Source organism: Kogia breviceps, chromosome 1 (genome assembly GCF_026419965.1).
Source record: "Kogia breviceps isolate mKogBre1 chromosome 1, mKogBre1 haplotype 1, whole genome shotgun sequence".
NCBI classification, from domain to species: domain Eukaryota; kingdom Metazoa; phylum Chordata; class Mammalia; order Artiodactyla; family Physeteridae; genus Kogia; species Kogia breviceps.
This window is the reverse complement of record NC_081310.1, coordinates 59,393,639-59,407,407: the sequence shown is the minus strand read 5'-3', so window position 1 is coordinate 59,407,407 and position 13,769 is coordinate 59,393,639. Positions and strand designations below refer to the sequence as shown.

Here is a 13,769-nt window from a genome sequence, read left to right as displayed (position 1 = left end):
TCACAAATCACAAGTATACCATATTGAAGCCTGGTATGTGAAAAACTGCTTCTACATAAACTATTAAATATTTACTGGTCATCAATTCAATAAGAAAAAAATGCCAACTTTCAAAAGCACAAATAGGAACTGTCTTTACTCAGATATTTCTCTTCCTCAATTATTGTCACACCTACTACTTTCGATCAGTGAATTAAAGACTATATGCTTTCTATTCTCTAATTTCCTTTTCCAATGAGTAATCCTGGAATTCTGAAGGCTTCATAAGAGCAGCTGAAGAGATGAATGTGCATGTATTAATAAAATATAAAGGAAGACTGTTGGTGATTAAGTCTTTCAAGTCTTATCCAAATTTAGCAGAGGCTCTTAATGTAAATGCTACTTTTTATTTAAAAAAATTCATTAGTCATCTGATTATAATACCAAAACTTGCTCCTAGCAGGATATACAGAAATTTGTAAAAAAGAAAACAAAAATAAGATATCCATCTTACCAACCAGAGACAATATTTCGATATATATCCTTCTAGTCTTTTTTCTATTCCATAAATATAAATACTCGTTTTTTAAATAAATCTATACTATCATATAACCTATTATGTAACCTATTTCCAAATATATTTCTAAAATATATGCATTACAAAAGCTGATATAGTATTTTGTTGTACGGTCATATCTATCTTACTAACACACTGGTTGGAATTTAAGTTGTTACTAATTTTTTTGGTTACTATAACCCTATAACTAGCATCCTTGTAAGTAAATATCAGTACACATTGCTGACTCCTTAGGATAAGTTCTTATAAGTGGATTTTCTAGGTCAAAGGAATGTACATGTTTGAAGCAAAATACATATTACCAAAACATCCTCCAGAAAGCAATGCTACTTCCCCATCAGTCACTAAAGGGAATAATATATATTTTTTAGAGAGGATAATCAAGCAAGTCAAACACAGTAATAAAACTATGGTCAACATGTCATCAAAAAATACACACACACACACACACACACACACACACATACACACACACATACAGATACTGTTTTTTAAGACAGTAGACTATGACATCCCAAAGAAATTAAAATTGGTTTCAACTCAAGTTACTGTCTCTGTCAAACTGTGCACAGTTCTACTGCCAAAAAGCTAAACTTGAGAAGACAGTAAGAAAGCAGCAATTTAGTATTAGGACTATATGTCTGGGGAAGGCTGTTCAGTAGACAAAGCTTTTGCTCCCCAATGAAGCCTTCCCCAACTACTCTAATCCCATGCTGATCCTGTCCTTCTGGAAACTCTAATTTCATTTACAGTTAATGCCAACATCTGTACTTAACTTTTCTGTTTTAAGGATTTAAGTCCTGTTTTCCCAACATGACGGAAACCCTCTTGGAAAATACACCTTGCCATTTACATTTTTCTGTATCCCTTAGTGTTTTACATACACAGATGAGTTATTCCTTCAAAATCTCTTCCTGGGAAGCCAAATTATAAAAGGCCTACGCTTACTTTGACTGTGCAGAGAAGTTAGCAGCAGCAAAAACAGCAGCTTCAACTTCTACGTTATCATGTGAATCCAGACTCTGACGAATACTATGATGAGCGTTCTTCCTCTCAGGAATTATTGATGCCAGACTTCCCAACATCCTGCACAAATAGAGAAACCCAAGAAGAATGGAAATACAATAAGCTCAGGGTCAGAAAAGGAAGAAACAGGCAAAGCTAAATTACCAAAACTAAAGTTTACAGGTCATTACATAAATCTCAGGTTAATAAAGTATCAATTTTAGAAATCAAGCAGTGACTCAAATTCTAAACACTCTTCCATATTTCAATATGTCAGAAAAACTAACATGGCTTATTTAACACAAGCAAAACTTTTAAAAATCACCTTGAAGTACATGCCAAGTACCAAAGAAAGCCCAGAAAAAGAAACTTTTAAATTATTAAAGCATCAAAATATCAATTTTCCAATGTTGTATAAAGAAGTCCATTTTAGCAAAGCATTAAGAGTTCAATACTTTTGTTATTAAGCAGATCCGCAAAGTAACAAGTAAGACTTCCCAGTCTTTTTTTCAACATCAGTGATTACTTGTATCATGATTTTCAAATCTCTCCTCAATATCAAGAGAAGAGAGGAGAATGCCCCCTGGGGCTCACATCAGAATTGAGGAAGGAAGAGTTTAGGAAAGTGAGTTTCAAACAATCCAAAAATTATGCATATAATTTCATAGATGATAGACCTAAAATGAGGATATTGGTTCAAGCTGGATATAAGGCTTACAAAATGAAATTCTAACAAAACTTTAAAAAAAAATTTTTTAATGCCAAGAAAGAAAAGGAAAGGCTGAAGAAACTAAGATGGTTATATCTGTCATTCTCCACGGAGTCCAGATATAAATTATCATACACAAAAACAAGCACATAACCAAGAATGAATACAGAAAACTGACATGAAACAGTAGAACAAGGTCAGGAAGGTAAAAGTTCAAAATAAGCTGAGGCTAAGCCACATTCACCTCAGAGTTATCAGATCAGAACATCCACCCACAAAGAGAAATATTTCAAATGTAAGTTACCAAAACAGTATCATAGATGGTTGGCTGCAAGGTATTTACAGATTAGGATGGTTACCATATTTTCTCATTGACTGTTAGTAGAAAAAATAAAAATAAATTCTTAATATTCAAAATGATAAAAGTAAATATATTGCCTTTTGGGGATATATAATCACAACTCAAACAATCTTGTGGTGACTCATTAGCATAACAGAGTATACCGGAGTGTGATGGCTCTTGCTACAGGATCATTACTATGAATCACAGAGAAAATCCTCTTCACAAATTCATCCACATTTAGAATCTTCTCCAAATGCTTCTCACTTTGTTGAGTAACTTTAAGAACACACAGCCTCAGGAAATTGTTTCTATGAAAAACCACAGATAAAATAAATTAGAGCACTTTATAAAGTAATATTTAATTAGGAATCAAAGCAACACTAATGATATTAATAAATTTTAGCACTAGGTCAATGTTTTTCAATCTTAATATTCTCTGTCTTACCACTGAAAGAGTTAAAGTCTGTACAGTCATCCTGTAATATCCATGGTGGGGAGGGGGACTGGTTCCAGACTACCCCCTGCCATACCAAAACGCTTGGAGACTCGAATCCCTTATACAAAATGGCATAGTATTTGCACATCCTCCCACACACTTTTAAATCATCTCTAGATTATTTACAATACCTAATACAATATAAATGCTATAAAAATAAATGTAAATAGTTGCCAATATGTGGCAAACTCAAGTTTTGCTTTTTGGAACTTTCCAGAATTTTTATTCCAAATATTTTTGACCCATGGTTGGTAGAACCCATGGATGCAGAATGCTCAGTTGCAGAGGGCCAACTGTACATGAGATGCATACTAAGCATAAGCAGTTAGCAAAGCCTGCAGTCCTGCTGCTAGGCGCCAAAACAGTAGTAACATAAAGAGAAGCCCTGGACCCAAACTCAATCTCCTCAGTCATATTATAACCAAGGAGATGGTCATCTTCCTCTCAAGCTAATTCTACAACATCATTTCTCCAAGTCTGATTTGGTGTGTGTATAAGCACATGAATGCATGGAGAAGGGTGGAAAGAAGTGGGAGAGGGAATGACAGAGAGAAAAAAATAGGTGTATATTCAGTGCTTGCTTACATGTTTCAGGCACTTCACAGTGACCCATAATCTCATGTAACATGTAATTTCATGTTATAAAATAAACTGTTAAATCAGAAACTTCTCCAAACTATCTGCACAAAGCCACAGATATTTCCAAAATATACAATAATATATTAAGGTTGTCTTAATTTTGAATTATCCTGTCCCCCAAAGAAATAAGTACTCTCTGACTTATATCCTTCACTTTTGCTTAAAATGCCATTAAATTTCACACCAAAATTTGTTGCAAATTGCCATGTGCATCCATTAAAATGGTAATGAACCATGTGGAAGTCCTAAAAGGCAAAAAGAATACAGACCACAATATAAAACAAAGAAATATGAACAATGTGCCTTAGGACACCAAGGTCTTAAAAAGACTTACCCGACTCTGAAAACATCAGCTAACTTTAGGAAAGCAGAATTGATGAGAATGGGGAATGGATACTTTTGAAAGAGCCTGGGAAAGCGGACAACTGCTTCACACTGTTCACCAAGTTTGCCAGATCTTAGACCTATGAAGAGCATAAAAAGGGAAGAACAGATTACAAATTTGTGGCTACAATAAGGCAAAAATAGCAAATATCTACAGAGTAAAATTATTTACACAGTAAGGTAATAATCATTCTTAACAATTAAGTAAAGTACAATTGTATCTTGCTACCTTTTCAAAAATAAAAATGGCATATGAAATAGTAATTTGGTAAAGTGTCACTTTTAGATATAGAATAATGAAAAAGAAACTTTTTAAAAAAAGATTGAGTTGATAAAATATTTGGGGCCATAAGTAAACCTCAACAAATTTAAAAGGACTGAAATCATACTATGTATGTTCTCTGACCATAATGGAATTAAATTAAAAATCAGTAAGAGAAAAATATCTAAAAATTCCCAAATATTTGGAAATTAGGCAACACATTTATAAATAATCAGTAAGATGAATCACTGAAAGAAGTGAAAGGGTGAAAGAAGAAATCAGAAGGGAAATTTTTAAAAAGAAAAGAAAAACAGAAACTCAATCCTTAATTTGCACCATATACAAAAATTTACTCAAAATGAACCATAGACCTAAATGTAAGAGCTAAAATTATAAATTATATAGAAGAAAATACAGAGGAAATCTTTATAAGCTTTGGTTAAGTAAAGAATTCTTAGATAAAACAAAAAAAGTGGAGTTTTTAGATTAAAAACATCATAAAATTAAACAGTGATAAGTTGAACTCTATCAAAATTTAAAACTCCTGCTCTTCGGCTTCCCTGGTGGCCCTAGTGGCACAGTGGTTAAGAATCCGCCTGCCGATGCAGGGGATGTGGGTTCAAGCCCTGGTCCGGGAAGATCCCACATGCTGCGGAGCAACTAATCCCCGTGTGCCACAACTACTGAGCCTGAGCTCTAGAGCCCGCAAGCCACAACTACTGGGCCCGCATGCCACAACTACTAAAGTCTGTGCACCTAGAGCCCATGCTCCACAACAAGAGAAGCCACCGCAATGAGAAGCCCGTGAACCGCAATGAACAGCAGCCCCCACCTGCTGCAACTAGAGAAAGCCCGTGCGCAGCAACGAAGACCCAATGCAGCCAATAATAAATAAATAAATAAATTTATTAAAACAAAAACTTTTCTTCAAAATATACTGCTAAGAGAATAAAAAACAAGCCACATAATGGAAGAAAATATTTATAGAACATGTATCTGATAAAGGACTTCATCCATAGTTCTTATATCTCAATAAAAAGAAAACTTAATTTTTTAAAATGGGCAAGATTTGAAGAGAAATTTCACTAACGAGGAAATAAGGATGGCAAATAAAAGCACATGAACAGATGCTCATCATTGTTAGTCATCCGTGAAATGTAAATTTAAAACCACAGTAAGACACCATTGCACATCCACTAGAATGGCAAAAAAGACCGACAATACCAAGTGCTAAGAGGATATGGAGCACTCTCATACATTGCTGGTGGGAATGCAAAACTATACAGTTCTTTGGAAAACAGTTTGGTCATTTCTTATCAAGGTAAATATACACTTATTATACACTCAGCAATCTTACTTCCAAATATTTACCTAAGTGAATTGAAAACATCTGTCCATACAAAGATCTGTATGCGAATGTTCACAGCAGCTTAATTCGTAATAGCCCTAAACTGGAAACAACCCAACGCAGTCTATCAACTGGTGAATGAATAAACAAACTGTGGTCCATAAAATGGACTCATACTCAAAGAAACCAATTACTGATACAACAACATGGGTGGATCTCAAAATCATTATGCTAAGTGAAAGAAGTCAGTCCCAAAAGACTACTGTATATGACATTCTGGAAAAGGCAAAACTATGGGAATAGAAAGCAGAAAGTGGTTGCCAGAGGCTAAAGAAAGAGAACTAACCACAAAGGGGCACAGGGCAAGTTCTGGGGGTGAAAGAATTGTCCTAGGTAGTGGTTTCATGACTGTATACATTTGGTGGATTTTATTATATACAAATTATACCTCAATGAAATCTGATTTCTTTTTTTCCCCACGCCGCACACAGCTTGTGCAATCTTAGTTCCCCAAACAGGAGTTTAACCTGGGCCCTCAGCAGTGAAAGCGCCGGGGTCCTAACCACTGGACTGTCAGGGAATTCCCTCAATGAATCTGATTTTTTTAAAAATCCAACAAATAAAAGGAGTTAATATTCAATCCTTAAAAAAATTCATTAAGAATAAGTATCTTGATATGGAATTAACAGTACCACCTTCAAATATTTTTCTTTCAGTATTTTGCCATTTACAAAATGCTGATTATATCTGCACAAGCATAAGTGTCCTAGAACATCTCTGTTCAGTAAAGTTTGTTCACTGTTAAAAAATGACAAAGGAAATGTTTGTCTGAGGTGTAAAACAAGGAATGTCGCTTGCCATTCAGTTCTACAAAGATTAAGTTGCTGACTTACAGCACATCCTGAAAGGAATTTAGGACAAAGAACAAGATGAGGCACTCTGTGCTTTAGGGAAAACAGGCCAAACAGGCCCTTAGATACTTATATTTCAGGGAAAAAAATTTTTATGAACCCAGATTCTTGCATCTTCCCACACTTAGAAAAGCACTAAAATCATTAACTGAGATATCTGTTCCTGAGACTAGCAGTAACCTTCTACCGAGACATATGTTGGATTGCACATACTCCTTAGCCAAAATCACATGTATACTGACCTCTCTCTCGGCCTCTCTGGAGCAGTTCCTCAGAGCTATCTGGAAGGCTGTCTCCAGGGCTATAGTCCTCAATAAGACACTGAATAAAACTCAAATCACAGCTCTTATATTGTGCGGTTTTCCCCCAGTTGACAGGGTTCTTTACTGGTTGCCACTTTGTTCCAATACATAAGACAACCACAAAGTAAATCTGCACATGCAATTTCTGCAACTTACTAATGAGTTAAGTTCTATAGGTACACTCATGTTAGTTATTTGGTACTTGGAAAATATTTCCTCATAGGAAAAAAAATAGCACAATCAGTACTCATAGTACTCCATAATCTAATAACCACTTACAATAAAAGTTCCTCTGGGAAAATTAATTCGAAATTAACTCTAATTTCTAATTGAGATATTTAGAACATATCCCTTCTTTGTCTGCTCCCTTCTCCCTACAGCCCTCACCCACCAACTTCCATACACACAAGAACTGCCACTAGAAGCTCTAGGAGTCTTCTTCCCACTAAATGCACAGTACCAACAGAGACACTGTAGGTTACTGGCAATGGCTCCTGTATCCTTGAAAAAGGGGTCAAGGGACACACAGATAGGACAGTGAAAGACACAAGGGAAGGGGAGAAAAAGAAAGGCAAGTCCGAGGATGGAGGTGTGAGAACAGAGAAGGAAGAGATGTGTGCTTATGTACGTGTGATGGGGGAAGGGAATGCTGGAAGAACCCACAGAAATTGGACTTGTTTCCTTCTCTTCTCTCTCTCAAGAGCTGAGTAATACAAAGGATAGTAAAGTTCTGTTTGTAATAAATTAACCTTGGTTGGGATGAAAAAGGTAAAGTAGGAAGTGGTTTACATACAGGGAGTCTCCTCAACAGAATATGATCCGCTTTACCTCCCCTTTAAAAATAGAACCACAGACCAAATCATTTTTAAACATACTGATTTAAAATGTACCAAAAGAGCTTCCCTGGTAGCGCAGTGGTTGAGAGTCCGCCTGCTGATGCAGGGGACACGGGTTTGTGCCCCGGTCTGGGAGGATCCCACATGCCGCAGAGCGGCTGGGCCCGTGGGCCATGGCTGCTGAGCCTGCGCTCCGCAACGGGAGAGACCACAACAGTGAGAGGCCCGCGTAAGGCAAAAAAAAAGTACCAAAGATAATTTTGCATCAGGTCAAAGAAAGGTTTTGATTTCTCTAGTGTGGTCAAATTTTATTTCTTTAAGATAAAGTAGACCCTCATTCCTATAAAAGAGCCATCAGGGTACCTGAGCTAAAGAATAGTAAATGTTTCGCTTATTTTCTGATATGAGTTTTATGAGAGGAAATGAGAAGCTAGGCTGGCTCAGAAGGTCAGAAGCTAGGGTACAAGAGAAGAGAGAAGTGCATTAAGGCCTGCGATGCAGCAACAATCCTAGGCTGGGGCAGTATGGTACCCAGCTTGCTTGCTCTAGGCCAATTCCAACTCCAGTATAAGCCAAGCACCTGAAAATAGCAGCTCAGCACAAGCAGATCTTATTCTTAGAGGGGTTTAAGAGGTTATTCACTTTACTTCTGTTGCTAGCTACAATAAATCTGAGGAAAAATACCCTGATCAGAAGACCAATGATCATAAGAATGCCACCGTAAGACCTACTGTGGAAGGATATGATTGCTGTTTCTACATTTTACTTTTTATTCTCCCACCAAAGAAACAGAGATCTCTTCCTTTTCAGTGCCTGGAGTTAAAGTGCTCAACTTAGTTGCAACATGAAGGTAGACTAGGAAGAACTAAAATAAGTTGTCCATAAATTGCTTATTCAGTCAAAATCCATTTGGCAGCAATGAAATTCATTATTCTAAACGTATTTCTCACTTAAAATGTGCAGAACATTTTGCTATGCTAGTGGTTTATCAGGTCTGGTTCTGCAGCAAGACATTTGTGAAATTTTTCAAAAATGTCTATGCTAGGGTTCCTCTCCAACCTACCAAATCTCTACAGTGGGGGCCCAGGCATCTATTTAGCTGTTTTGAGAAGGAAGGCGAGTAGATCCTCAAGCTATCCTCTGCCATTTAATATTATTTGACTGAAAACTAGTAGGCTGCTGAATCTGGCCCTCAGAGTAATTTTATGATACAATGTTTTCAGAAGTTTTGAATTCATTGTCAAATATTAAAAATGAAATGAGATTCCACATAAAACCCAGGATTTCTGGGGTTTGGGGGTTTTTTTTGAAAATTTAAAGATCTGAAATGTCACTAAAGAAGGTGGGAGAATCCTGACTAAAGAAACATTGTAGTATTGTAAGTCTGTGTTGAAGGCCAGTTTGGGTTTGTGTCATTTCTGATAATAGCCACATACCAAGTTTTATGACTTCCTCCAGCAATTTTTGGCTGCCTGTGGGCACACATGACTAAAATAGAACCTTGGATGAGAATTTAAAGTACTGGTAAGAAACTTAATGAAATTAATGAAATGAGGAACCAAAAAATCTAAGCTGGATAAAGAAGTAAAAACACAAAGGGATTGAGAGGTAAGGGAAGTAGAGAGATGACTATACTGAGGTCTGAATGAAAATAAAGAAAGGTTAAAATAGCAGTTAATCATGATGATGATGATGATGATGCATAGTAAGTGCTTATTCTGTGCCAGATACTCTAGTAAACATTTTACATGTATTAAGCTCTCACTATACTCACAGAAGTTAGGTATTATTCAATAATTCCCATTTTAAAGATGAGGACACAGGTAAAGAATAGTTAAGCGACTTGCCTAAGAAACAAGGGCTAATAAATGGCAGAGATGGAATTCAAATCCTGGCAATCTGGTCCTAATTATTATGCTAAAATGCATTTCTAGCAAGCAACTAGAGGACAGAGGTTAAGATTAAAGAAAAGATATCTGAATGGGACTTCAGAGTTGTATAACTCTGAGGGATGACAAATTCCAAGGAATTGAAGAGAAATAACATAAATTATGGTAAACTTGGGATTTGTGATACATCAATCAAGTTTTCAAAATAGCATACATTTCTAGGTAGCATGTATCACTCAGAGTTCTTAGCTGCAAGCAACAGAAGCTAACTCTGACTGATTAGGCAGGAAATGAGTTTTTATTGAGTGTTTATTAAAGTAATAAGCAGTTTCAACACAAAACTCCTAAGAACACCTAACTCCACACTGCCAAACTGATTAAATGAGGTAAACTATTGTTGCTGGCAAGCACCAGATGCTAGAATTAGCTCTCTTATCATCTAGGAATGTAGTAGCCATTGCTGCTACTACTGTACACTACGGACACTGAAGCCACTGCTGCTGCCAAGGAAACTGCAAGCACTCTTCAACTCTGCCTTCTTGCATCTCTAAACTAAATCACAGAGCCTGGAGATTTGTCTGATTGGCAGAGCCTAGTTCACATCCTGTGCTTTTTTTTTTTTTGGCCACACCACTTGTGGGGATCTTAGTTCCCCAACCAGGGATTGAACCTGGGCCCTTGGCAGTGAGGGCATGGAGTCCTAACCACTGGACAGCCAGGGAATTCTCTCCTGCACTCTTAAAAGGGAAACTAGGAAAGTGAGCTTTTGCTTCCACCTTGATGAGACAGTGATTGTGGTGTGGGCCATTCCTCAAGTATAGACTGTTCACGAGATGCTAAGTGACCACCAATATGTATCCACTACAAAGAACACTGCTAACACACACTACTATGCAAGCACATTTTAGGAGAATTTGTTGTATACATTTGCTTTAGCTAAAGGGTGAGAATGATTCAAAATGGAACCATAATACCCTAACATCTTAAACCATAACATCTTAAAGTCTATTCATTAAAAAAGAGGTGGGGGGCTTCCCTGGTGGTGCAGTGGTTGACAGCCCGGCTGCCGATGCAGGGGACACGGGTTCATGCCCCGGTCTGGGAAGATCCCACATGTCGCAGAGCGCCTAGGCCCATGAGCCATGGCCACTGAGCCTGCACGTCCGGAGCCTGTGCTCCGCAACGGGAGAGGCCACAACAGTGAGAGGCCCGCGTAAGGCCAAAAAAAAAAAAAAAAAAAAAAAAAATGAGGTGGGTAGGGGAGAAATACAAACACAAGTATGCACCACACATTATACCAAGGCAATCTCACAACCCACAGCTTAGTAAACTGATCACAGTAACATCTCAGTAAATTATATTTAAAAAGCAAGAATAAAAACAAACTAATAGGATAGTCAATTCAACTGATGATGCATTAATAATAAAGCATCCTTCCCCTGAACTTTAGAATCTGCAAATATACATGGTGAGCATGTATGCAATATTGTGCAATATGCACAAAGAATACTGATTTAGAATCATAAATTAATTTTATGAATACCAACTTTTAGGAATATTTAATAACTTACTTTGTAAGTTACAAGATAATAGCTTTTAGCCATATGTTAAAATGAGTCTATGGATTTCAGTAAGAACTAAAGGGCCTTGGATTTTTGGATCAGTTCATAGTCCATCAAGGGATCACCAGCCAGGCTTTAAGAATCAGTCCTTTATGCTGGTTTTTATGTGGCTTTAAGAGTCTGACCTTAATTCTACATGATCTTACAGGTCCAGTTCTCAATACTGCCACACTAAGTTTGGTCTGGTAGTACAGATTCTCAAGAGAAAGAACTTGATTGACTCAGTGTGGGTCACATGTCTGCTTCTGAATCACTTATGGCCTGGAATTAGTCACCTGGTACAAACTTGGCTGCAGAGACCTCCCTCTTTAGTAGGGGATATGGGGATACTCACAGGGCCTCATATTTGTTTATCATAATACCAACTACATCGGTGCCAATATGGACAGAGTAAAAGCAACTTGTGGTCTCTTCCACAGTCTAAGAATTCAGATGTTTTGGAACATAGGTGAAGTGACAGCATCTAAGGGAAAACAGATAGTTGTCCTGATTTACATCAATTTTCTATTTCATAATTAATTTTTTCATTGAACATACCATCAAGTTTTCCATGCAACATTAAGTTCACCAACACCTCAGACAGCAACTCCACCCCCTACATTTCCTCCCTTCTCATTGCCCAGGTGCAAGAAAGAGAAACCACTCTCTTCCCCATTGCTCTTGAATCTCATCCCCACCACAAGGCCAACCTTACAGAAAGCAGATAGGCTGAGTGATGTCATTTAAGGTAGACTCTCCTTTTCAACCAGGGTGAAGGAGATGTGCATAAGTTTTCCTAAATTACTGGGACAACTTCCCATCAGCTGACTTAAAAATCTTTAGACTGACTGTAGAAGTTACATTAGTGAAAGTTACACTGAGTAAATTATGGGAGATATGTCCTTTGTAATGCCTATATTATAGAAATGATTATGAAATGTGCCATATATACATAAGTTATACTTGATTTGACACTTAACTCTGCTTTGTCTCATAGCTCAGGCAGCATGGTTATCAGCTTAAAACTTTAAAAAAGGGAAGGCAAAAAAACCTCTACATAGGACCTAAAGTGACCTTCAAAAATGTAAACCAATCCATGTCAGTCCTCTGCTTAAAAACTTTCAATGTTTTCCCAATGCACTTTGCATAAATCCAAACTTCTTGTCCTAACAAGGCCATATTTGATCTAGCCCTGTCTGCCTCATGTGAGCTTCTTAAAGCTGTTTTGTTCACTAATATAGCCCCAAGTCTGAGTGCCTAAAGCAGTGTAGATGATCAGTAAATATTTGTTGAATGACTTAATGGCTATTATATGAATGATGATTTTCCTGTGTTACTAACTACATCCTAAATGAACAGAGTTAAGTCAGCTTTAAAAGAGCATCCATTTATTCCTAGAGAGATCAGAAACAAGTTGCTTACTACCATGCTTGCTCAAAATGCTCGGAACAAAGTGCAATGGTTATAAACATATAACAGGTTAAAAATGGCACCATTTCCCAAGTGTATTTCTTGACACTAGTGCTACAGATATTTCTTTATAATAGAGTTCAAGTATCACATCCGTATATCTAACTGCCTACCCAACATCTCCATCTGGATGTCTAAGAGACATCTCAAATTTAACAGTCTCAAACTGATCTGATTTTAATCCACTCAGTAAATGGCAATACATACTTCCAGTAGCTCAGACCAAAAACCTCTGAGTTTCTCCTGACCACCTAACTCTCACATTCTCATCCAATTCATTAGCTGCTTTGGTTGGCTCTACCTTCAAAATATATACAGAATCTCAGCATTTCACACAGCCTCACTGTAACCACCCTGGCCCAAGCCACTATTCTCTTTTCCCTGGATTGTTACTGATATAATTGCCTCCTCACTACAGTAGTCCCTCAGTATCTGTGGAGCATCCATGCATTCAAGTAACCCACATCAAATTCTACCTGTAAAATACTCACCCAAGGCACTGCTGGGAGGATTTAACACCATCACTTAGTATCTAGGACAGAAACCTGGTTTACACTCAGTAGCCACCTATATATTTCTTACAGATCTGAAATATTCCTATTTCAATTTTTAAGAAGGAAAAATTGTGTTATATTTTTTCTTACTACAACTTCAAGTTTTTCGGAATTAAACAATTCTAGATTTCTCATTTCTTCAAAGTCCCATCCCAATTCTGTTCCACACCACTGCTCTACTGTCATTATGGGATGAGTCCACCTGGACCACAGTGGTAGAAAATGTCTTTATAGAATTAGGAGGAATATTAGATATCCAGACCTGCAACTCTTAAGAGGGTAATAAGGAAGGAAATATCAGAATGGGGAGGAAAAGATTATGTAGTGTATAAAAAACACATTTAATGTTATGAATTTATATTTTAGAGGAAAAAGTCCCCATAGATTTGTTGAGAAATCAAAGCTCAACATCATTTTCTTGGCTGATAGACCTGCACTAAAGAACTGTGACTCAACCAAAGGAA

At 37.1% G+C, this 13,769-nt stretch overlaps 1 protein-coding gene across 3 annotated transcripts in view; it reads right to left on the bottom strand.

Moving 5' to 3' along the window:
• The window catches only part of INTS7 (integrator complex subunit 7), an 88,826-nt gene that overhangs the window by 73,574 nt on the left and 1,483 nt on the right, over positions 1-13,769 (bottom strand). For 2 of the 3 annotated variants that reach the window (XM_059076073.2, XM_067032115.1), the window contains exons 2-4: positions 4,083-4,212; positions 2,775-2,921; positions 1,505-1,642 (exon numbers count right to left, since the gene is read on the bottom strand). In XM_059076073.2, the coding sequence (XP_058932056.1) occupies positions 1,505-1,642; positions 2,775-2,921; positions 4,083-4,212 (415 nt within the window). Of the gene's footprint in view, positions 1-1,504; positions 1,643-2,708; positions 2,922-4,082; positions 4,213-13,769 lie in introns of all 3 variants that reach the window. The other variant, XM_067032112.1, reaches the window with a different exon arrangement.